The sequence below is a fragment of the Macaca fascicularis genome, chromosome 4 (genome assembly GCF_037993035.2).
Source record: "Macaca fascicularis isolate 582-1 chromosome 4, T2T-MFA8v1.1".
NCBI classification, from domain to species: Eukaryota; Metazoa; Chordata; class Mammalia; order Primates; family Cercopithecidae; genus Macaca; species Macaca fascicularis.
The window spans coordinates 91,314,766-91,339,734 of NC_088378.1; the positions used below are offsets into that span (position 1 = coordinate 91,314,766).

The window sequence follows — 24,969 nt, forward strand, 5'->3', positions numbered from 1 at the left end:
TTATGATGATCCACTTCCACTTAAAGAATAGTAAATGTATTTTCTCTTCCTTATGATTTTCTTAATAGCATCTTCTTTTCTCTAGCTCACTTTATTGTAAGAATATAGTATATAATGCACATAAAATACACATATATGTTAATTGACTATGTTATAAGTAGAGCTTCTGGTCAACAGTAGGCTGTTAGTAGTTAAGTTTTTGGGAAGTCAAAACTTATACATGAATTTTCTACCGTGTGGGAGAGTGAGGGTGTTGGCACCCCTAATCCCTGTATTGTTCAAAGGTCAACCATATAAAACAAATTCTATTTCTGGCAACATGGTCAAAAACCAAATCCTAAAATGGACGAGAAAATAGGAAGAACAGAAATTAAATTATATTTTATCAAAAAAACAGCTATAATATAACCCAACCTGATTCATCTTATCTTGAATGATAAAAATCCAACATTACAACATGGTTAATCATCATTAAAATATAAAATAAAGCATATATGAGACAGGCAAATTTCCATCTTTCTAAAGACTATTGTCTCAGAATAACAGTTCAGCAAACTGATAGTAATCAACATTCTGTATAACTTTTAAATAGTTTAAGAGCTAATGCTAGTTTTTAGTAAATATAAGGGGAAAAGTGACTAATTTAAATATCTTTTGAGATAACCTATTTAGAATCTCTGCCATCATGCTAGGAAAAATAAGTTTCTATTCATTAATCATCCTCAGCTAACTTTCTACATGACATGCAAATGCACTATAGAGCAGTACGCTGAATATACAGCAATTCCTAGGTGACAAAGGACTAAGAGAAAAGAAGCCAAGTTACTTGTTTAAAGTGATTCAGCAAGTTAGCAGCAAATCCCAATGTTCCTTCTTCCAATTGTCACTACCTCCCATAAGCCAATCATTATCAAAACTAATCAAGACTGAATAAACACTTACCAACAAAGGAGGCAACAAACACTTAAGACCCCTAGACACAGATTTGAAATATCTCCAAAATTTTAACAACTCAAAGGGCAAACTAAATGAACAGCTGCTACTTGTGAGCATCTTCCCACACTTCAAAATTCAAGCCAATACATCTAGATTTTATGCAACTATTTTCTTTCTTTCTACAAATGTCACACTGATAAATCTAAGAATACTCTTCCACTGGAATACTTTGGTTACTTTCAGCACACCTTACCTGATCAAAAAGTTCAGTACCATCTGATCCTGCTGCTCTCATTAGTTCATCTTCTCCACCAGGATGATATTCCATATAAGGGCTGACATTATAAACGAAACCTGTATCAAAGCAAGCAGAAAAAATATCCTAAATGAACTTCTCAAAAATTGTAAAACTTAAAAGTTTCAATGAATCTTTCCAAATACATTCCATTTAATTAATCACTGTTATTTCAAAGTATCAAGAACTAACTGTAAAGGATCTGAGATTTCATCATATTTGCAAGCAAACAACTTAACCTGCCACTTCCATGGGTCCTAGCAGATAACAAGAGACTCCTAGGTCGGAGACAAAGAAGAGTTTAGCACCCACATCAATAGCAGTAGTCAGAATATAAGCATTTGTGTCAGTTCACTGAACCCAAATTCCCAAGAGTGCTATGTGAAGAGGGCCAGGTAACACCTGCACACTCAATGTGCTGCATTACAGGAGAGGAACTCTTGAGCTCAGGAAACTTGAATTTTTTATAAGCATGCCTGCCCTTGCTCCTGAGGGAGATATTTACTATACAGAAGAGTAAGCAAATCTGTGCTTTGTTCTAGAGGGAGACAGTAACATTCAAGGTTGTTCACAATGCAAATATCCTTTAAAAGATTGTCCAAAAAGACAGTGCCTCTGCTCACAAGACGTGCAGAAATGCAAAAGAAAATTGCCTCCCAACACAAAGAAATGAAATACTGTGTATACAATCTTTGAAAGTACACACACACACATGCAGAGAGAGAGAGAGAGAAAAGGTAACTACTATATAGTCATAACATTTCCACTATTGCCCTGGTAGAAGAATCTGATGAAAAAAGAATCAAGCTCTAATCCATGTTTCTGATCATCTCAGCAAAGGTTAAGCAATGGTGACCACTTAGGCAAGTTCTGTGAAAAGGAAGCCCAACTCTTCTCAAAGATTATTATTCAGATTTTAATCTTTTTGTCTTCTCCAAGTATTTATTTCATCTATTCAACTGTTATTTATTTTTATGTTTTAAGAAAGAGGAATAGGGAACAACAAATACAAAATATCTCAATGCACAGCTCTCCCAAGGAAGTTGCTTTTTCATTCTTCAAAACTAGATAGATACTAGACAAATCTAGCCCTAAAGACATCACAAAAGTGCAGTAAGAACAACTGGTTTTTAAAAAAATATCCAGGACTATTTCCTCTTTATATGATGACTTTCATGAATTTAAATAACCTCAGATAACTTAAAATGTTCATCCTATACAACAATCTTGAAAGAAAAGAAGGGGTTGGATTTCAGACCCAAGAAAAGTACTGCAGTTTTTTGACCAGCGATATTTTAGAAAATAACCAACCAGTCCAGATTTCTCTGTAAAATCTCTTAAAGGTAAGCACAAAAGGAAGTAAATCCACAGAATTTCTTTTTTTTGTTTGTTTATTTTTTTGTTTATTTATTTATTTTTTATTTATTATTATTATACTTTAAGTTCTAGGGTACATGTGCATAACGTGCAGGTTTGTTACATATGTATACTTGTGCCATGTTGCTGTGCTGCACCCATCAACTCGTCAGCACCCATCAACTCGTCATTTACATCAGGTATAACTCCCAGTGCAATCCCTCCCCCCTCGCCCCTCCCCATGATAGGCCCCGGTGTGTGATGTTCCCCTTCCCGAGTCCAAGTGATCTCATTGTTCAGTTCCCACCTATGAGTGAGAATATGCGGTGTTTGGTTTTCTGTTCTTGTGATAGTTCGCTAAGAATGATGGTTTCCAGCTGCATCCATGTCCCTACAAAGGACACAAACTCATCCTTTTTTATGGCTGCATAGTATTCCATGGTGTATATGTGCCACATTTTCTTAATCCAGTCTGTCACTGATGGACATTTGGGTTGATTCAGCAGCATTCCAAGTAAGTCTGAACAAAACTAGTTAAGCTCCCTCTTTTTTCCTTCCCCATATGCCTAGAGTCCCACAAGATTTAGAAGAATATGTTCCCATTGTTTAATGCTCCAAAATCCAGAGACCAAAAATGTGAGTGGTAATGATTAGGATCTGAATTATTCCCAATAGACTTTTTAAGACAGAGGATGCCTCCCAAACAAGAGTTCCAAGCTTTCTCTACAATCAATTCCTGACTGGAGTTGCTACAGTTTCTCAAGAACAAGAAATCTACAACCCATGATCATTTGTGACGGAATTTCATGAGTTTCAGCAACCAGCTTTTCCGGCAGCTTAAACAGCTATCCATGATGAGCACATAAAGCCTAAAACATTCCATACATGTTCTCTGCTAACCTGCTAGCCCTTTACATTGACCCTTACACTGTCACAGTCTTGTCTTTCTTTCTGATAGGGGCTAGGATCACTCTGTGGATGTGAGGAGCAACCCATCCTTTCCAGATGAAAAAAGCTAGGAATGTCTATCCCTTAGTACAAGGAATTAACACTGTTAAATAGTGTCTCAGTCCAAGATGCATTAGATCAAAAAGCACTCAGCTGTGTTAGTAATTTGCTAATTATGAAACTTAAACCTAGTCCCAAAACAGAACAGGTGCACTTCTTTTGATTCAGAGCCTCTTCTTTGCTCTTTCTCTCCTTCCTTCTTATCTCCCATTTTTCCTTTTCAGAAGTATTTCCGAACAACTAAAAACTTAGACCCCTGGATGTGGCAGAGAAATACAAACACACAAAAAAACAAACTTTATGCTTTTTCTTCATGCTTTATTATATAGGTGTACCTCAGAGATATTGCAGGTTTGGTTCCAGACCACTGCAGTAAAGCAAACAAAGCAAGCTACACTCATGTTTTGGTTTCCCAGCACATATGAAAGTTATGTTTAGGCCAGGCATGGTGGCTTATGCTTGTAATCCCAGCAGTTTGGGAGGTCAAGGCAGGAGGATTGCTTGATGCTAGGAGTTCAAGACCAATCTGGGCAACCTAGTGAGATCCTGTCTCTACAAAAAAAAAAAAAAAAAAAAAAAAAAATTAGCCAGGCATGGTAGATGGAGTGTGCCTCTAGTACCCCTGCTACTCGTGAGGCTGAGGTGGGCGGATAGCTTGAACACAGAAGTGTGAGGCTGCAGTTAGCCATGATCATGCCACTGCACTCCAGCCAGAAAAACAGTGAGGCCCTGTCTCTAAAATAAATAACAGATGTTTATGCTGTATTGTTGTCTATTAAGTGTGTAATAACATTATGTCTAAGACACAAATGTACATACCTTTATTAAATATACTTTGATAAAAATGCTAATATCCTCTGAGCCTTAAGTGAGTTAAACAGTTTGCTGGTGAAGGGTCTTGCCTTGATGTTGATGGCTGCTGACTGATCAACATGTTGGGTACTTAAGGCTGAGGTGGTGGTGGCAATTTCTTAAAATAAGTCAGCAGTAAAGCTGGCCATTCAACTGACTCGACCTTTCATGAGAGATTTATCTGTAGCATGCAATGTTGTCTGATTGCATTTTACTCACAGTAGAACTGCTTCCAAAACTGACGTCAATCCTCTCAAACCCTGCTGTTGTTTTACCAACTAAGTGCATGTAATATTCTAAATACTCTGTTGTCATTTCAACAATGTTCACAGTATCTTCCAACAGGAGTAGATTCCATTTCAAGAACCACGATCTTTGCTCATCCCTAAGAAGCTACTCTTCAACCATTCAAGTTTTATCACACAGCAATTTCAGTCACATCTTTGCGCTCCACTTCTAATTGTAGTTCTCTAGCTGCTGTCACATCTACAGTGACTTCCTCCACTGAAGGAGGAACCCTTCAAAGTTACCCATGGGGTTGGAATCACCGTCCGCCAAACTCCTATTAATGTTGATACTTTGACCTCCCCTCATAAATCACAAATGTTCTTAATGGCCCAGAATGGTGAATCTTTTCCAGAAGATTTTCAATCTACTTTTCCCAGATCCATCAGAGGAATCACTATCTATGGCAGTCATAGCCTTATAAAATGTGTTTCTTAAATAACAAAACTTGAAAATCAAGATGACTCCTTGATTGATGGGCTGCAGGATGGATGCCATGTTAGAAGGTGATACAGTTTGTATATCTGTCCCAGCCCAAATCTCATGTTGAATTGTAATCCTCAGTGCTGAAGGTGGGGCCTGGTGGAAGGTGTCTGAATCATGGGGGCAGATATCTCACGGCTTGGTGCTGTCTTCATGATAGTTCTCACAAATCTGGTCATTTAAAAGTGTGTGGCACCTCCACCCCTCCTCTTTCTTTTTCTTGCTTCTGCTTTTGCTATGTGATGTGCCTGCTCCTGCTCTGCCTTCTGTCATGAGTTAAAGCTCTCTAAGACTTCCCCAAGAAGCCGATGCCAGCACTGTTTCCTGTACAGCTTGCAGAACCATGAGCCAATTAAACTTTTTTTCTTTATATATACCTAGTCTCAGGTATTTATTTACAGCAATGCAAGAACAACTTAATAGAGAAGGCATGATGTACACTGCTATCAGACCTCTTGGGTGACCAGTTGCATTGTCAATGAGTAATAATTTGAAAAGAATCTTTTTTAATGAGCAGTAGGTCTCAACTCTGAGCTTAAAATATTCAGTAAACCATGCTATAAACACTGATGTACTGTCATCCAAGCTTTGTTGTCCCATTTATAGAGCACAGGCAGGGTAGACTTAGCATAATTCTTTAGGGCCCTAGGATTCTTGGAATGGTAAATGGACACTGATTTCAAGTCACCAGCTGCACTAGGCCTTAACAGAGAGTCAAGACTGTCCTTTGAAGCTTTGAAGCCAGGTATCCCTCTCCAGCTGTGAAATTCCTACGTGGCATCTTCAGCCAACAGAAGACTAATCTACATGGAAAATGTGTTGTTTCGTGTATTCACCTATATCACTGATCTTAGCTAGATCTTCTAGATAACTTGCAGCAGCTTCCACATCAGCACTCGATGCTTCACATTGCACTTTTATGTTATGAAGGTGGCTTATTTCCTTAAACCTCATGAACCAACCTTTGCTAGCTTCTAACTTTTCTTCCACAGCTTCCTCACCTCTCTCAGCCTTCCTAGAATTGAAGACAGTTAGTATTCTGCCCTAAATCAGGTTTTGGCTTAAGAGAGTTGTGGCTGGTTTAACCTATCCACACCACTAAAGCTTTCTCCATATCACCAACAAGGCTGTTTTGCTTTCTTGTATCATTCATATGCTTACTGGGATAGCACTTTTAATTTCCTTCAATAACTTTTCCTTTGCATTTGCAGCTCAGCTAACTATGTGGCACTAGTGGTGTAGCTTTCAGCCTTCTTCAGCTTTCAACATGCCTTTCTCACTAAACTTAATCATTCCTCGTTTTTTATTTGAAGTGAGAGATATACAACACTTCCTTCACTTGAACACTCAGAGGCCAATGTAGGGATATTAATTGTCCTAATTTCAATATTGTTGGGTCTCAGGGAATGGAGTGGCCCAAGGAGAGGGAGAGACAGGAATTGTCAGTCGGGGAAGTAATGAGAACATACACATTTGTCCGTTCAGTTTACCATCTCATATGGGCTCAGTTTGTGGCACTCCAAAACTATTACAATAGTAACATCAAGATCACTGATCACAGATTATCGTAAGAGATACAAATGAAAAAGTTTGCAAGAACTATCAAAGTGTGACACAGAGACATGAAGTGAGCACAGGCTCTTGGGAAAATGGTGCCAAAAACTTGTTAGACACAGAGTTGCCACAAATCTTCAATTTGTAAAAAAATCCATTACCTGCAAGGTACAATAAAGTGAAGCACAACAAAAGAAGGTATGCCTGTACTCTATTTGTACCATACATGGCTTTTAGAAATCAAATCTCTCATATGCAAGGTTCTAGCCTTCTATGAGTTCCACCTGGTTTTTAGAAACTAATTTTGAAACCATCTAAAATTTCCCAATGACACAACTTTAACTTATTCCCACATCTCTAATTGCTCTGGTCTGGCAGATCTGAGCATCCAATTACTCATTAAATATAAATTAATAATAATTATGGGCCAACAGATATAATCTCAAATTGATACTAGGTTATTAGTGAGTTCTGCAAAACCTATCCTAATAATAACATTAAGAGCAAAAATAGGCTTAAACAGATTCATGAAACACCAATACCCCATGGTGCAAAACTGGACTGTAACTAAGGACTCCTGGTCACAATCCAACTGGTATTTTTAGATCACTGACATGGGTGATCTTCAGTGGCAAAGGGGGGATTTCGGGAGACTACCTATCTATCCATCCATCCATCCATCCATCCATCCATCCATCCATCCATTCATCCATTCACCCACCCACCCATCCCCTTCTTTATGCTGAAACATTTTTTGTGTGTGTTTTGTTTTTTAAACTCTAATCAGGAACAGACAGAAAAAAGGACTGACTGAGAACTGTTCAGAAGAGCCACTTATTAAAAGTAAAATACAACGGTTGTATTAGGAAGGTATACTCCAATGTTTAAACAAATCATTTTTAAACCCCCTAGCAATATTAGGGGTACGCTGTATAGCTAATTCATCATAGCAGAGACGCAGCACAATTTAAAACACATATTCAGAACAAAAATTACACTGAGTTTCCCTAGGCAATGTATTCGTAGTACCTGTTCTTAATATTTTTTTCATACTAAATTACCTCTTTTGTGTTGTATCTGGAATTCTGAGCTCTCAAACAAGTTATCTGAATAAAAATTACCCATTTTAAAATTACCATTTAGTACTTTGTATTATCAGAAATGTATAGTTCAAAATCACAGAATGATAGTCTTAAAGACTAGGAGAACTTTAAGGCAATTTTTAGCCTCATCCAGTACAGGCTTTATCTCTATAGTATTTTACAGACAGAGCATCATTCAGCATCTGCTTGAACAGATCCAGGGCCTAGTAGCTCACCACTTTTTTTAAAAGCTCAGTTCAAGGCTATCATTTTTATACGTAGAAACGAATACTGCCTTTTTATACAGAAAAAATTCCTTCTCTCTTGAAAAACACTGCCTATCGTTTTTCATTTGTGCATTTTATATTTATTTGTTCTTAATTTAACTCCAATTGCCTCTGATAAAGACTGTGGGCATCCTACAATAAAATACTTAAATGTGAAAGTGTGTGTGTAAAAACTTTAAAAACCCACAACAAAATGTGTATTAGAAAAGAAAGGATACCAATTGTCTAACCTCACTAACAGTGTTACTGTGAGCATTTAATATAGTCCTGAACTTCCTAACAGCCAAGGCCAACAGAGACACTAGTAACAGTGGTCTCACTATCTAATTTTAAAAATTATTAGAAATAAAACAGACAAAGAAGACTCGTTAGCTCCTTAGTTCTTTAAAAGGGAGTAACTCTTGATATTGTGAAGAATTATGAGTCCTTATAAAGGGAACACTAATCACATAGCAGATATTACAATTTAACAGTACACAGAAACATTCCTCAGGTGGCATTACTCTCATCCTCCCTAACCCTAGGTAACCACTAGTCTACCTTCTGTCTCTATAGATTTGCATATTCTGGAAATTTCATATAAATGGGATCATACAATATGTGGCCTTTGTGACTAACTTCTTTCAATTAGCATAGTGCCTTCAAGGTTCAACCATAATGTTGCATGTATCAGTATTTTTTCTTTTTCTGGATGGATAGTATTTCTTCCATGGATATACCACATTTTATTTATCTATTTATCAGTGGATGAGCATTTGGGCTGGTTCCACTTTGCTATTGTTTAAATATTTGTCCCCTCTAAAGTTTACGTGGAAATTTAATCCCCAATGTGGCAGTACTGAATGGCAGGGCCTTTAAGTGATTGGGTCATGAGGGCAGATTCATGAATTAATGGATTAGTGGGTTCATGGAAGTAGGACTGGTGGCTTTATGAAAGAGGAAGAGAGACCTAAGCTTGCATGCTGAGCCCCGTTACCATAGGATGCCCTATACTGCATCAGGATTCTGCACGGAGTCCTCACCAGCAAGAAGGCTATCACAAGATGTGGCCTGTTGACCCTGGACTTCTCAGCCTCTGTAACTGTAAGAAATAACTTCCTTGTCTTTATAAATTACCCAGTTTCAGGTATTCTGTTATAAGCAGCAGAAAATGAACTAAGGCACAGCTTTTGGCTATCATGAAGAATGTTGCTATTAATGTTCATGTACAAGCTTTTGTGTGGACTTATATTTTCGTTTCTCTTGAGTATATTTAACTAAAAGTAAATTTGGTGGGTCACACAGTATTCTATATTTAACCTTTTCAGGCACTGCCAGACTGTTTCCCATTCTTACCAGCAACAAACAGAGCTTCCAAATTCAGACAGCTCTTTTTTAGTCACTATTCCAACTCTCCACAGAGAAGAAAAGCCATCTATAGAACCTGAATCACCACATCACAAATAGCTCAGAAGACCGAATTCAGAACTGGATTACAGCATGCTCCAACTTAATCTCACACCCAGCTCTACATGATAGGGTTTGGTTAAAGGCAGCACAATGTAAGACTAAAGCAACATTTTATAACTACTAATCTATCTTCTAGATGAAGTTCCCACAAATTTTCAGGTTAGGTAACCATACATGTGAACCATAACAGCTCACCAATAAGGAGTGAACTGTATCACCATGGTTCAGGCCACACATCCACTAATTAATACTTTTTCATTTCTTCTTTGTTTACTTCTGTAAGTCAGAGAGTCTCAAAATATGATCTAGGGACTCCTGAGGGAGTTTAAGACCTTTTTGGTGGCTCAAGGTCAAAAATTCTTCATAGTAATACTAAGATATTATTTGTCTTTTTCTATTCTCATTCTTTCACAAGTGTAGCATTTTCAAGATACTACAAGACAAATAAGATAGAATATCGAACATGCCATGAGAATATAGTCGCCATCTATAAAGCCACACATTAAAGATATTTGCCAAAATGTAAAACAATGTTGCTTTTCTGTTTTTCATAAACATAGGTACTATTTATAACATAGTGGGCTCACTATTCGTAAAATTATTTTTAAAAATTCTTTACATTTCTTAGTTTTTGAAAGATAAACATCAATAGATATGCCATAAACAATAGTCCTTTGGAGTCTTCAACAATTTTTAAGAGTAAAGACATTTTGAGACCAAAAAGTTTGAGAACCACTGCTGTAAGTAAAAGTAGTATTTCTGTAATAAGATTAAAAGATAATTTTGGGTTTTGAAATTCAAACAAATATTTAACTCCAAAAGCCCATTATATTCATTCAACAAAAATTCATTTAATGGCTATCATGTATGTACCAAATATTATGCCAGTATACCGTAGCATTCTTGCAATTATTCACCACTGTTCATTTCCTGTCTATAAAATAAATGAGGGGAAAAGATGTGTTCACATGATAAAATTATGGCATATTTCACTGTATTCAAATACACAGGTCGATTGTTACAACTACTGTGACTACTTTGCCATCTTGTGTTCAGTAAAGAAATTGCATCTTACAGTAATTACTTCCTGTCAATTACTTCCTGTCAACTGCTGAGGAAAGGTGTTAAAATACGCAACTGTGGTTGAGGATTTTAATTCTACCCCTCAATTCTATCAATGTTAGCTTCATTCCTTTTCAATCTTTGCGATCACAGGCATAAACAGTTTTCCTAATTAAATGACCCTTTTTATCATTTTAAAATGTCTTGCCGGGCGCGGTGGCTCAAGCCTGTAATCCCAGCACTCTGGGAGGCCAAGACGGGCGGATCACGAGGTCAGGAGATCGAGACCATCCTGGCTAACACGGTGAAACCCCGTCTCTACTAAAAAATACAAAAAAAAAAAAAAAACTAGCCGGGCGAGGTGGCGGGCGCCTGTAGTCCCGGCTACTCGGGAGGCTGAGGCAGGAGAATGGTGGGAACCCGGGAGGCGGAGCTTGAAGTGAGCTGAGATCCGGCCACTGCACTCCAGCCTGGGTGACAGAGCGAGACTCCGTCTCAAAAAAAAAAAAAAACAAAACAAAAAACAAATAAAATGTCTTTATCTCTGGTAAGTTTCTTTGCCTCATAATCCTTTTTATCAAATATTAATATAGTCCAACCAATAAAAAAACTTACTAGCTGGATAGCATACTTTTTCCCAAACATTTACTTTTAGCCTATTTGTGTTTTTAAAGTATATCTCTTATAGACATCATGTAATCAGGTCTTCATAATACATCTACACATGGGTGCACACAAAGAGATAACCTCTATCTTATCTATAATTAAGATAATTATCAATAATCATTACAATTACATTATATATAATTATAAACTATCATTTATAATAGTTTTAATTGGAGTGCTTGATTCATTTACACTTAATTATTAATGTGGGATATTTTACCAATCTCCCTCCCAGCCCCAAGTTTTCTGTCATATGTCTCGGTTTCTCTTTCCCTGCCTTCTTTTGGGTTAACCAATCTTTTTTTAGAATTTCATTTAATCGATTGGCTTTTTGGCCTTCCTCTTTAAATTCCTTTTTAAGTGATTGTTCTAGGAACTGTAGTATATATCCTCAACTTCTACCTGCTTACTTAAGAGTTAATATTGTATGCCTTCCCATGTAATGTAAGAACCATTTACTGCTCTCTTAACTCCTACCCTTTAACTCCACAATACAATGTTACAACATTCACAGTCATGTATTTTTATATATGTATTTTTATAAAATGAAGAGGACAAAAAATAGTATTTTCTCTTACTCACATATTTACCACCTCCTAAATATCTGAACTTCTATCTGTTATCACTACCTTTCAACCTGATGAACTTCTTTTAGCATCTCTTATATAGTAGGTCTACAGGTAATAAATTTCCAGTTTTGGTTTATCTGAAAAAGTCTTTACTTCATCTTTATCCTTAAAGAATTCTGTCTCCGTACGGGTATAGAATTCACGGTTGATGCTGTTACTTTTTCTTCAGCAGTCGTTTTTACTATTTCCTACTGTGTTTTCACTGGCAGTTTTCAAGATTTTCTCCTAATTTGTTAGCTTTTAGCACTTTTAAATAGGATGTGCCTAGATGTTATTTTCTTTGTATTGATTATGTTTAGATTTGCTAAGCCTCTGAATTTACAATTTATCTCTCTCACTAAATTTGTAAAATATATGGCCACTATTTCTTCAAATATTTTTCTGCCCCATTCTTTAATTCCTCTCCTTCTAGAATTCCAATGACACATTTATTAAACATTTTTATTTTGTCTGATAGGCACCTTAGTCCCTGTTCATTTTATTTCTGATAATTTTCCTCTCTGTTCCATTCATCTGTCCGCAAGTTCATTAAGTCTTTTCTATGTTACCTCTAATCTGCTATTAAGATCATTCAACAAATATGTTACTTCATATATTTTTCAATTCTAGATTTCTATTTTTTAGTTTCCATTCTTCTGAGAGTTTCTATTTTTTATTCATTATATCCATATATTCTTTTGTTTTTTGAGATGGAGTGTCACTCTGTCGCCCAGCCTGGAGTGCAGTGGCGCGATCTCGGCTCACTGCAACTTCCGCCTCCCAGGCTCAAGTGATTATCCTGCCTCAGCCTCCCGAGTAGCTGGAACTACAGGCGTGGGCCACCATGCCCCGCTAATTTTTTGTATTTTTAGTAGAGACGGGGTTTTAACATGTTAGCCAGGATGGTCTCTATCTCCTGACCTCGTGATCTGCCCGTCTCAGGCTCCCAAAGTGCTGGGATTATTGGCATGAGCCACCGCACTGGGCCTATATCATATATTCTTTAACTTAATTAGCACAGTTATAAATAGTGCTTTAAAATACTTGCGAACTAAGTTCAACATCTGGATCATCTCAGAGTCAGACTCCAATAACTGCCTTTTCTCTTGAGTACATCTGGTAACTTTGGATTATATTCTGACCCTATAAATATGTTGTAGAAACTTTGGATTCTGTAATATTCCTGCAAAGATTATTGACTGTTTTAGTAGGCAATTAACTTGACTGGACAGAACTCCAAACTGTTTACCCTTTGCTGGGGTGGAAAATGAAACCTCTGTTCAATGTTTTTAACCTTCAGGTAGCTTAGAATCTGTCCCATGTACAAGATTTATACAGTTTATACCCTTCTCTGAATTTTTTTCTGGATTTTCTCCCTCATTTTCCAGTTACTGCAGATGCCCCAACTTCTGACATCTAGTTATTCAAGCCAGTAAGACTTTGACTCTCCACCTGAGTTTTCACCTTCACAGCACCAACACACACATAACCTCAAGTTCAATGCCATAAAAAATGGGAAACTCACACAGTGACATCCCTTCTTCTAAATATAGATAACTGTTACCCTCTAGTTTCTGTCTGATTTTGGTTGTTCACCAGTATCTTTAGAGAGGATTTTAAAATATTTTGTCTGAGTTTATAGTTGGCATTTCCTGGAGTCTTGGTCTAATAGGAGATAATCAACTATAACCATTGAAACCCTGCATATTATTTTAGAACACTTGGCAATAAAACTTGCCAACTTCAATGAAGACAAATGGAAAATAAATTAATGAAAGATACATTGATTTTATAATAATTTAAAGTAAATGTGGTCTCAGTATATTCAAGAATGGTAACTAGAAAGGCTTAAAAGCTGTTAGGACAATAGAGAATTTAGGGAATCTGAATTAAAAGCATTAATTTGTTTCCCACACGCCTGAAAACTTTCTGAAATGATTGTAAATGATAAATAAGATGTAAAATCACAGAGCTACAGAAATCAGAAGAGATGATAGCAACTAAGTTCTGGAAGCCTGCAAACCAAATGGATGAGTAAAAACATACTTAGAAGAATGAACAAAGATGAAAATGAAGCTTATGTATAAGGTGGAGAGGAACTCCTATAAAAACCAATTTGTTCAACAGAACCCCAAAAGGTACAGGAATTAGAGATTCCAGGTAGTTCTGAAAGTCATAGTGTAGGAAGGTATCAAATTCAATATAAGAAGCAGTATGAGGCTGGGTGTTATGGCTCACGCCTGGTAATCCCAGCACTCAGGGAGACTAAGGAGTGGCGGACTGCTTGAGGACACAAATTCGAGACCATCCTGGGCAACAAAGCAAGACACTCTCTCTACAAAAAATTTAAAAATTGGCCAGGCATGGTGGCATGCACCTGTAGTCCCAGCTACTCAGGAAGCTGAGGCGGGAAGATCACTTGAGCTCAGGAGTTTGAGGCTGCAGTGAGCTAGTACTGTACCACTGCATTCCAGCCTAGGTAACAGAGCAAGACCCTATTTCTAAAGAAAAAAAGAAAGAAAGAAAAAAAGAAAGAAAGAAAAGAAAGGTAGTATAATCCCCAAATCCTCTCTGGCATATCCCATATAACCAAGCAACAACCCTCCTACCCAACCCTGTGAGAAGTGTAGGTGTGCTGTCTGGAGAAGATAAACCAGAGAGACATTACACTCAGGGGAACAGACATACTTGAAGTGAGGAAGGGGAATAAACTAAAAACAAGAAGCAAAAAGTCTACATGTCAAAACATTATGATCCACCTCCTACCACCACCACCCATTCCTAAACAGCTCCCAGGACACTTATTTGCAGATAACTGTAGGAGTCTTCTTAGTGAGAATAGACCAGTCCAACACTGATGGCAATGCAGGAGGAAAAATATTTTTAAATAGCTACCTCCTTAATAAATAGAATGTGATAAAGGTCTCTAAGCACTTCAGAAGACTAGGCATAATTATCAAAGATCATCTTATGTGACATTATTAGCACTATGAAAAAGAGCCTTGACATTTAACTGAAAGGAAATTGACCAGTAAAAGCATAAAAAATTAATCAGCAATCTAAGCAATCAGTTACACTCAAATGTTCTGAAAAAAACTTATAAACTTCTCCTAGGCAGACTAGAAGTCATTAGCAATAGCCACATTTACAATAATTATATCAGATTTACAACTTATATCAATATTACACAAGTATTATCTTAAAAAACAGATTTGTTTCCCTGCCTTCCTCCATGTCTTTTCAACTCCATGGGTTCATTTTCCTGACTGTCTATGCCTTAGGTTTAACAGTGACAGCAGCACTTAACTACCTTTGCTATTAGTCACTTGGATGGAAAAAAAAATTAAAGCCAATGAGTCCTTCTGCTCTTGGCTATTTCCTATTTTCCAAAACAAGTCAGCTGCAAAGATTCATTAAGATAAAATAAACTTGGCCAGGCGCGGTGGCTCACGCCTGTAATCCCAGCATCTTGGAAGGCCGAGGCGGGCGGATCACGAGGTCAGGAGATCGAGACCATCCTGGCTAAGACGGTGAAACTCCATCTCTACTAAAAATACAAAAAAATTAGCCGGGTGTGGTGGCGGGCGCCTGTAGTCCTAGCTACTCGGGAGGCTGAGGCAGGAGAATGGTGTGAATCCGGGAGGCGGAGCTTGCAGTGAGCCGAGATTGTGCCACTGCACTCCAGCCTGGGCGACAGAGCAAGATTCCGTCTCAAAAAAAAAAAAAGATAAAATAAACTTAAGAAGTAGATTGTATGTTCCCATCACAAAGAAATGATAAATATTTGAGGTGATCAATAGCTAATTACCCTGATTTAATCATTACACAATGTACCCATGTACTAAGATGACATAATGGTGGCCCATAAATATGTACAATTATGTGTCAATAAATAATTAAAATTTAAAAAGTGGGAAAAAAGTAGAAAGCCACAAGAAAACACTGCTCTCACCCTTAACAAAAAGGCAGACAATTCATTAAAAATCATAAAATTTTGAGCCCATTAGAGAGGTGAGGTTATAAGGCAGCCAGATGATCTAAATTCCAAAGGGTGACACACCCCTCTGAGGAGATGAAGCACACGAACCATTTCAGCTTCAGCAGAGCACAGAAAAATGAGACGTCACCATAAAACAATCGAAATTTTAACAAACTTTAAGGGCCAAATACGCACTAGAGCCAATTTAGAATCCCTGAGAACCTCAGACACAAGGGGATTCTGTCCCCACTTGCCAACTCTTTTTTCATAATCTTTCACCTTTTGAGATGCTCATGAGAAATACTACAGGCAAAGCAGACCTGAGAAAGGCCCACTGGTGGCACAGCTGTGTAATACCTGCAGCAAGACTGGAGGGTAGTAGCAAGAGTACAAAGAAAAGTCCATCCACACTTAAGGCCTACAGTAGTACAAGGTGTTAAAGACCTACTGCCAGTGTAAAGGGAAAATTTCACCCACACCACAGATCCAATCTTGAGGCAAAAGCCATCTACTGATGGGAAGGGGCAATAAAGCCTCCTACCCCTGGTCTTGTACTGACAGGAGACAAAGACTAACTGCTGCTGGAAAGAGTAGAAAACACACACTTTCCCTTATCCTGCACTGACACTAGGCAAATCCTAGCTAAATACTGGGAAAGAACAGAAAATGTACTCACACCCAGATTTGGTGTGAATACAAAACAGTGATACTCCTGCACTGGAAAAGAGACAGAGAAACTGCTCACATCCTAGACCCCTTGCCCTGCCCTCCCTGCCTGATACAAGGGAAAGTCCAGCTGCCACAAAGGGAAGAGGCATGAAACCTGTCTGCATTCTAGATGCTGCACGGGGTAGGATGCAGGGGTTATCTGCCCTTGGAGAAGTACAGAAGCAATGAGAAAGCTCAGCCCCTGAGGCTCAGATGCATAAAACCTGTCTAAGACTGAGGCTGAAACAGGAAAACCGTAAAACCCCTACTGCCCCCACTACAAGTCTTACACCAAGTAATAAGTAACAGCATCTGCCTTTTGGAGAGGGGGAAGAGCAATGGAGAAAGATCCTACAACGATATATAGGGTAAGGTGTCAGCTAAGAGTAGAACAAGAACAATGGGGGAACAAAACCTCTCGCATTGCAGGCCCTGAATTAAAAGCAAGGTAGTGGTGGCCCACCACTAGAGGAATTTGAAGTCTATGGTACACTGATGGTAACGAAGGCAAAATACACTCCAAATCTAGCTCAACTACTCACCAGATCGACTTAACCTAATTACATGCCAGGAAAAATTAAAAAAAAAGTACTACACGTCTGAGTGTAAATACCACAGTTTCTACTATTCCTCTATATGTAATATGTGACATTCAATCAAAAATTACAAAACACATCTTTTTTAAAAGATAAAACAACTCATTGTCAAAAGAGAAAACAGCAACACAACCAGAATATGTTGGAACTATTAGACAGGCATGTCAAAATACCTGTGATTGATTTTTTTAAATCTAGTGGAAAATGTGGATGACATCTAACAGATGAGAAATTTCCAGCAGAGAGATGGGAACCATAAAACAAAATCTAAAGGAAATACCAAATTGAAAGATATGATATTAGAATGAAGAATTTCTTTAATGGGCTTACTGGCAGACTGGAAATAAAGGAAAGACTGAAAACTTAAAGAAAGGTCAATAAAAAGTATTCAAACATAAACAAAAGAGGAAAGAGTGAGAAAATATAATGATGCATCTAAGAGCCCTGGGACAATACAGGTTAACATGTTCATAATTGAAATCCCAGAGGAAGATGCAAAAGAAATATTTGAAGAGATAATGGCTGAAAATTTCCCAAATTTAATTTGGAGAACCCCAAGCAAGAAAAATACTGGGAAAACCATATCATAGTCGAACTGCTAAAAACCTAAAAGAAAGTCTTAAAGGCAGTCAGAGAAAAAAGAAATCTTACATGCTGCTGTAATTTAGATATTTGTCCCCTCCAAACTTCACGTTGAAATTTGATCCCCAGTGTTGGAGGTGAGGCCTAACAGGAGGGGTTTGGTTCCTGGGGGTAGATCTCTCTTGAACACATTAATGCCCTCCTTTGTGGGGAGTGAGTTCACACTGTTAGTTCCTGTGAAAGCCGTTTGCTAAAAGGAGCCTGGCACATCCTCCCCCACCCACCCACTCCTGCCCTTCCCCCTCTCTCGCCATGTAATCTTTGTATACACTGGCTCCCTTTCACCGTCCACCTTGAGACCCTCACCAGATGCAGATGTCCAATTTTTTTTTGAGACGGAGTCTCGCTCTGCCGCCCAGGCTGGGGTGCAGTGGCGCAGGGTCTCTGCTCACTGCAAGCTCCACCTCCCAGGTTCACGCCATTCTCCTGCCTCAGCCTCCCAAGTAGCTGGGACTACAGGCAGGTGCCCGCCACCACACCCAGCTAATATTTTGTATTTTTTTTTTTTTTTAGTAGAGACGGGGTTTCACCGTGTTAGCCAGGATGGTCTCGATCTCCTGACCTCGTGATCCGCCCGCCTCGGCCTCCTAAAGTGCTGGGATTACAGGCGTGAGCCACTGCGCCCGGCCCAGATGCCCAATTTTAAACTTTCAAGCCATCAGGAATCATGAGCCAAATAAACCTTTTTTCTTTATAAATTACCCAGCCTCAGGCATTCTTTTATAGCAACATAAAATGAACTAAGACACATACTATGGGAAAAAAAGAATGACGGCAGAGTTCTCATCTATGCAAACTAGAAGACAGAGTGACATATTTAAACTGATGGGAAAAAGAACACTACCAATCTAGAAAAGTATGCCCAATAACAATATATCTTTAAAATGAAGGCAAAACAAAGACATTTCAGAAAATAAAAGTGACGAAATTCATTGCCAACAGATCTGCACTACAAAAAAATGTGAAAAGGGCTGGGCGCGGTGGCTCACACCTGTAATTCCAGCACTTTGGAAGGCCAAGGCGGGCGGATCACAAGGTCAGGAGATCGAGATCATCCTGGCTAATATGGTGAAACCCCACCTCTACTCTAAAATACAAAAAATTAGCCGGGCGTGGTGGCACACACCTGTACTCTCAGCTATCAGAAGGCTGAGGCAGGAGAATCGCTTGAGCCCGGGAGGCGATGGTTGCAGTGAGCCGAGATCGTGCCACTGCACTCCAGCCTGGCAACAGAGCGAGACTCTGTCTTTAAAAAAAAAAAAAAAAAAAAAATTAAAGGAAGTTCTTCAGCGGAAATCTGGATCAACAAAAAAGGAATAACAAGCACAGAAAATGGTAAAATGTGGGTATATATAAAAGATAATTTTTTTTAAATTTTATCTCTGAAAGATAAGTAACTGTATAAAGCAAAAACAGTAACATACACTGGGATTTAGAGCTTATATAGAAGTAAAATGAATAACAACAACAGCATAAAGCACAGAAAAGGGAAATGGAAGTATATTATTAGAAGGTTATTATACTATATGTGAAACAGTCTATTATTTGAAAGGAGACTGATAAATTAGAAATGTATATCATAAACTCTTAGAGCAACTGCTAAAAAAAAAGTAAAGAAGTATAAAAAGTAATAGTGGAGAAAAAATGGTTTCATTAAAATACAATGATAACTATGTCAACAATGGATGAATCCAGGCAGTTGAAGAATTTATGGAATTCACTGCATCACACTTGCAACTTTTTTGTAAGTCTGAATTTTTTTCAAAATAAAATGCTTAATTAAAAAGTATTTAATGAATGACAAAATGACCCTTAAGAAATCTTCAATATTTACCCAATCCCCATAGTGTGCAAAGTCTACAAAAGAAAATACAAAACTATACAAAGGAGAGAAACCATACGAAACCTATCAAGCTGTTGCTCACATTTGAATAGACCATGAATCTATATCAGAGAACTATCCAGAAATAACAAAGTTTCTTATTAAGGAACTAGTATATTCCCTAATTCCAGGAGCCAATAATATGGAAACATGAAAAATGAAAGTCCCTCAGCTGGGTTCTATCTTCTGATATCATTAGAATATCCCTACTGTCAGAGGCGTTCGAACCAGAGCGACTCCATTTTGAGAGAGGGCTGGAAAATGAGGCTGGGACCTGCTGGGCCGAATTCCCAGAAAGTCAGGCATTCCTAGCCTCTAGATGTTTGTGGTTAAGAGAACAAATTAATAGTACCCACTAAACAGACCCAGACTTGGGAGTGTCCAGATATCCTGATACCTGGAGAACAAAAGCATTTCTAATTTTGCTTCAAAGATAATGATATTGATTCTTGCAAAAGGTAGTAATTAAGAAAATTACTCATTTATCACAAACCCTTGTAGCAGAGCACATCTCCACATGTATACAAGCACTGTACCTAGGGAGGATGAGTTCCTCCTCTTACTCTCAGGAACATCCTACTCTGTCCTATGGAGTAGCTGTATTTTCACTACTTTACTTTCTCAATAAACTTGCTTTTACTTTGCACTGTGGACTCATCCTGAATTCTTTCTTGCATAGGATCCGAGGACCTTCTCTTGGGGTCTGGATCAGGACCCCTTTCCTGTAACCACAGAAGGGAATATAGTGCAGAAATCCTGACCCAACGGCTACCTTTGAGTAAGTTGTGGTGGTCCTATAACACTACCATAATGTGGTTTAAAAGTCCTGCACATCCTGTAGTCCCAGCTACTCAGGAGGTTGATGCAGGAGGACTGTTTGAGTCCAGCCTAGGCAGCATAGTGAGACTCAATATCTAAAAAAAAATTAAAATTTTCTTTTAATTAAAAAATAAAAAGTCTTGCACATATCAAAATCTACACATGCCTCAAAGAACATTTACTGAACACTAACCGTTAGCTATGCCCTCTACCAGATGCAAGTGATATAGGGAGAAAAGTGATACATTAATATCCTGAAACTTAAGAATAAAGACGGCCGGGCACGGTGGCTCACGCCTGTAATCCGCCTGTAATCCCAGCACTTTGGGAGGCTGAGGCGGGCAGATAACGAGATCAGGAGTTTGAGACCAGCCTGGCTAACATGGTGAAATCCCATCTCTACTAAAAATACAAAAATTAGCTGGGCATGGTGGCGCACGCCTGTAATCTCAGCTACTCAGGAGGTTGAGGCAGGAAAATTGCTTGAACCCAGGAGGCGGAGGTTGCAGTGAGTTGTGATCATGCCATTGCACTCCAGCTTGGTGACAGAGTGAGATTCCATCTCAAAAAAAAAAAAAGAAAAGAAAAAGAAAAAAAGAATAAAGACAAAAATATAAAAAGTGGCCAAAAAATGAAATGGATGTTCTAACAGAAGTCCTACATACCAGGTACAGAGGAAGAAAGCCTCGGGGAAGAAGCAGTCACGGAGGGTCAGAGTCAGGTTTTCAAAGATGAAGAGACTGAAGGAAAGAAGCTGTTGGAAGAATGAAAGGCAAAAATTGAAGATGTCAGACAATAAAGGATGAGCAATGGCCCAACATCATAACATCATAAAAAAGGCTGGAAAGGACTGATAAGAACACATAAAGGGATTAGCCTTAGGAAAAAATAAAAGGTCTTAGAAAGAATGAGGTCTTTGAGGCCTGGCCCAGTGGCTCATTCCCAGCACTTTGAGAGGCCAAGGCAGGAGGACTGCTTGAGGCCAGGAGATCAAGACCAGTCTGGGCCACACGGTGAGGCCCGGCTCTACAAAAAACATAATTTTGTTTTTTAAAAAAGTAGCCAACCGTGTTGGTGTGCACCTGTAGTCCTAGCTTCTTGGGAGGCTGAGGTGGGAGGATTACTTGAGCCCAGGAGGTTCAGGCTACAGTGAGCTATGATCATGTCACTGAGCTTCAGTCTGGATGACAGAATGAGACAGTTTCAAAAACAGTAAGAGGGAAGGGAGGGGAGGAGAGGGGAGGAGAGGGGAGGAGACAGTTTCAAAAACAGTAAGAGGGAGAGGAGGGGAGGGGAGGGGAGGGGAGGGGAAGCAGGCAGGCAGGAAGGAAGTCTTTGAAAGAAGTGTCTTTCTGATAATAAAGAGAAGACAGAACATGGCTACCACTTCAAGTTCCTTATATTCACTGTAAACACCTGCATGTGTACATAATTTCTTTTATCACAAAGAAATCACATACAAACACACCACCCATCCTTTGCATGCTTTTTCCTGAAGCGTGGAATAATGTGCCCATTCCTCTCCTTGCCTAGTTAACTTCCATATATCCTTCAGATCTCAGCTCAATCTTCTGCAATCTTCACTCAGCACAGCACACCTCTCCTTAACAACACCTAACAGACTGGATTAACACTTTCTGTTCCCCGAGTAGATTGTAAATTCTGTGAGAGCACAGCCCATCTCTATTTTAAATTTACCCTCCAGAACCTCGTGTAATGCATAACACATAGCAGATCCTTGAGAAATATTCATTAAATGAATGAACCAACAAAGGAAACTCAAAACCTGTCTTCTCTCTATTTTACGAGCGACAACCACACACAGTCATACAAAAAAGCAAAAACTATGTTTCATCAAATTACCAAAGATAAAAACTGTCTCAGAAGGTGGCTCACGCCTGTAATACCAACACTTTGGGAGGCTGAGGCAGGTGGATCACTTGAGGTCAAGAGTTCAAGACCAGCCTGGCCAATGAAACCCCATCTCTACTAAAAATACAAAAAATTAGCCAAGTGTGGTGATGGGTGATATCCTATATGATTCTTAACTATCAATGTTAATTAACATGAGAAGAGTTATAAGTAACAGACACCCTGTGATAATTTCTTAATTAATTTATGCTATGTCACTCAAAGTGAGAAACACACACAAATGCTAAACCACGATTAACTTTAGAGCTGAATACAGTAAAACAGGAGGCAGCACAGTCTATAGTTTAAGTGTAAAAACTTAGAATCAGGCTCTCTAGGTTGAAACAGTGGCTTCATTCTCATCAGCTCTGCCTTTGGCAAGTTACCAGACTCTCTGTGGTAGACATCAATCTTTTCCTAGCCCAGCATCCAATCCCTTCTAGCAACAGTATCACTTTTTGTTCAGGGAACTACTCCCTGTCATATATGCTTCAGTTTGGTTCCACGCTAGTCTACAGGATGCAGTTTGTGACCTAGGTTTAAGTGAGTAAGCATACCACTTTCCCTTAAATAGAATTACTATACCAGCAATGGGAACATGATCAAAACTGTGACAATCAAAGCCAAATCTAAGACCTTTATCTCATCTATTAGAGAAACAGAACATAACTAGAAAATAACTGGGGTTAGAGTTTCTGTGGTCATCTTCAGGCTATGAAGTTAGAGTTAATCCTAAAACAGAGTGATCTCAGAAGGGAAATCAAAAGATAATGTGAAAACAGGTCCTGGGGACTTGGTCTGAGCCCCTGCATCAATTCTCACCTGTAACTTTTTAGTAAATTTTTACTTCAGCTTAAGCCAAGATAGTTTTCCATCAGTTATAGCTATGACTCCCCACTAATATATTCTATCAGCTTCAGTTTTCTTGTTTGGTAAATGTGGATTCTCTAAGCTTCAGTCCCCTCAATCTCTGAAATGGAAGACCTACCTCATTCGTCCGTTGTGAAAATTAACACTTAGCACATAGCATATAACTGACACATCAATAACCCTGCTAGGGTATTTAAAAACAGAAAGCACTTTCTAAAAAGAATATTTATACATGAGGTGTTAATTTAAAACTTGAGAATTATGTGACTGGGTAATACATTTGAATGTACAAAAAGATAACGGCAACAGCCAAAACATAAATAGGAGCAAAAATTGCCACTATCAAGTAATTCAGGCAACAACCAGGAATATAATGAGAGTTACCGCAAATTATCTCTCTAAATTTAACGATGCAAATGCTGAAGAAAAAAAATCTTAAAGTAGCTACATCACTAATAAAAGTAATAAAACAGAAAACAACAAGTAATGAAACAACAAACAATGAAACAGAAAAGAAGCAACCGAGAAAATACAAAGCAAAATTAGTTTCTTCAAAATGTTAATAAAATTGATAAACTTCTAGTAAGACTGATCAAGAAAAAAAGAGGGAAAAAATTAGCAACACCAGGAATGAAAAAGGACATATAGGGTATATCATAGAACTTAAGACATTAAAGAAATAAAAAGGGAATATTACAAATAACTATATGCCAATATATTTAATAACTGAGACGAAATTAACAAATTCATTGAAAAACACAACTGACTAAAACTGACACAATAAAGAGAAAATTTAAATAGCCCCGTATCCTTTTTAAAATTAAATTTGTAATAAAAAACTTTCCCACAAAGAAAATTTCAGAATGTTGGCTGCAGTTTGTAAAGCACCATGTCAACCAAACAGAACACCTGAGGGTTAGATGAGGCCCTGAGATCAGCAGTTTTTCCTCTCCACTGGATTTTTAATGAATGGGAGAGAAGTAGAGAGAGAAAAAAAGTGAAAAAAAGGAGAAAGAACAGAGTGAATGACAGTTTAGGAGATAAAGACTGGGTAAAAGTAAGAGACAGCTAATAATCTTAGATGTCAGAGGCAGCTTGAAAAATCTGTGGGTTAGGTTAGAAATCAATGAACGGGCCGGGTGCAGTGGCTCACGCCTGTAATCCCAGCACTTTGGGAGGCCAAGGCTGTGGATCACCTGAGGTCAGGAGTTCCAGACCAGCCTGGCCAACATGGTGAAACCCCCAACTCTACTAAAAATACAAAAAATTAGCCGGGCATGGTGGCAGGCACCTATCATCCCAGCTACTCGAAAGGCTGAGGCAGGAGAATCGCTTGAACCTAGGAGGTGGAGGTTGCAGTGAGCTGAGCTGAGATGGTGCCACTGCACTCCAGCCTGGGTAACAAGAGTGAAACTCTGTCTCAAAAAAAAGCAAAAGCAAACAATGAATGAAGGGAAATGTACCACTAAAACAATTTTGATTTTCTTCAAGGCAGAACATTGTTGATTTGTTTTCAAGGCAGAACACTGCCTTCTTTGACCCCAGCTAGGAACCTGCATGTTGGGCGACAAAGATTTTTTTCACTGCTCTGTGCATGTCCTTGAATGTCTAAAAGTACTGTGAGTACTGAGTTTGAGGT

General features: G+C 38.4%; 1 protein-coding gene across 7 annotated transcripts in view; it reads right to left on the bottom strand.

Annotated features, from left to right (window-relative positions):
* Window positions 1-24,969, bottom strand: part of CYB5R4 (cytochrome b5 reductase 4) — a 105,589-nt gene that overhangs the window by 69,610 nt on the left and 11,010 nt on the right. For 5 of the 7 annotated variants that reach the window (XR_012433634.1, XR_012433635.1, XM_065543766.2 and 2 more), the window contains exon 3: window positions 1,190-1,290. Coding sequence is in view for 5 of the 7 variants with exons in the window: in XM_065543766.2 (XP_065399838.1) it covers window positions 1,190-1,290 (101 nt within the window). In the remaining 2 variants the exon portion in view is untranslated. Of the gene's footprint in view, window positions 1-1,189; window positions 1,291-21,214; window positions 21,304-24,969 lie in introns of all 7 variants that reach the window. The other 2 variants (XM_074037575.1, XM_074037574.1) reach the window with 1 other exon arrangement.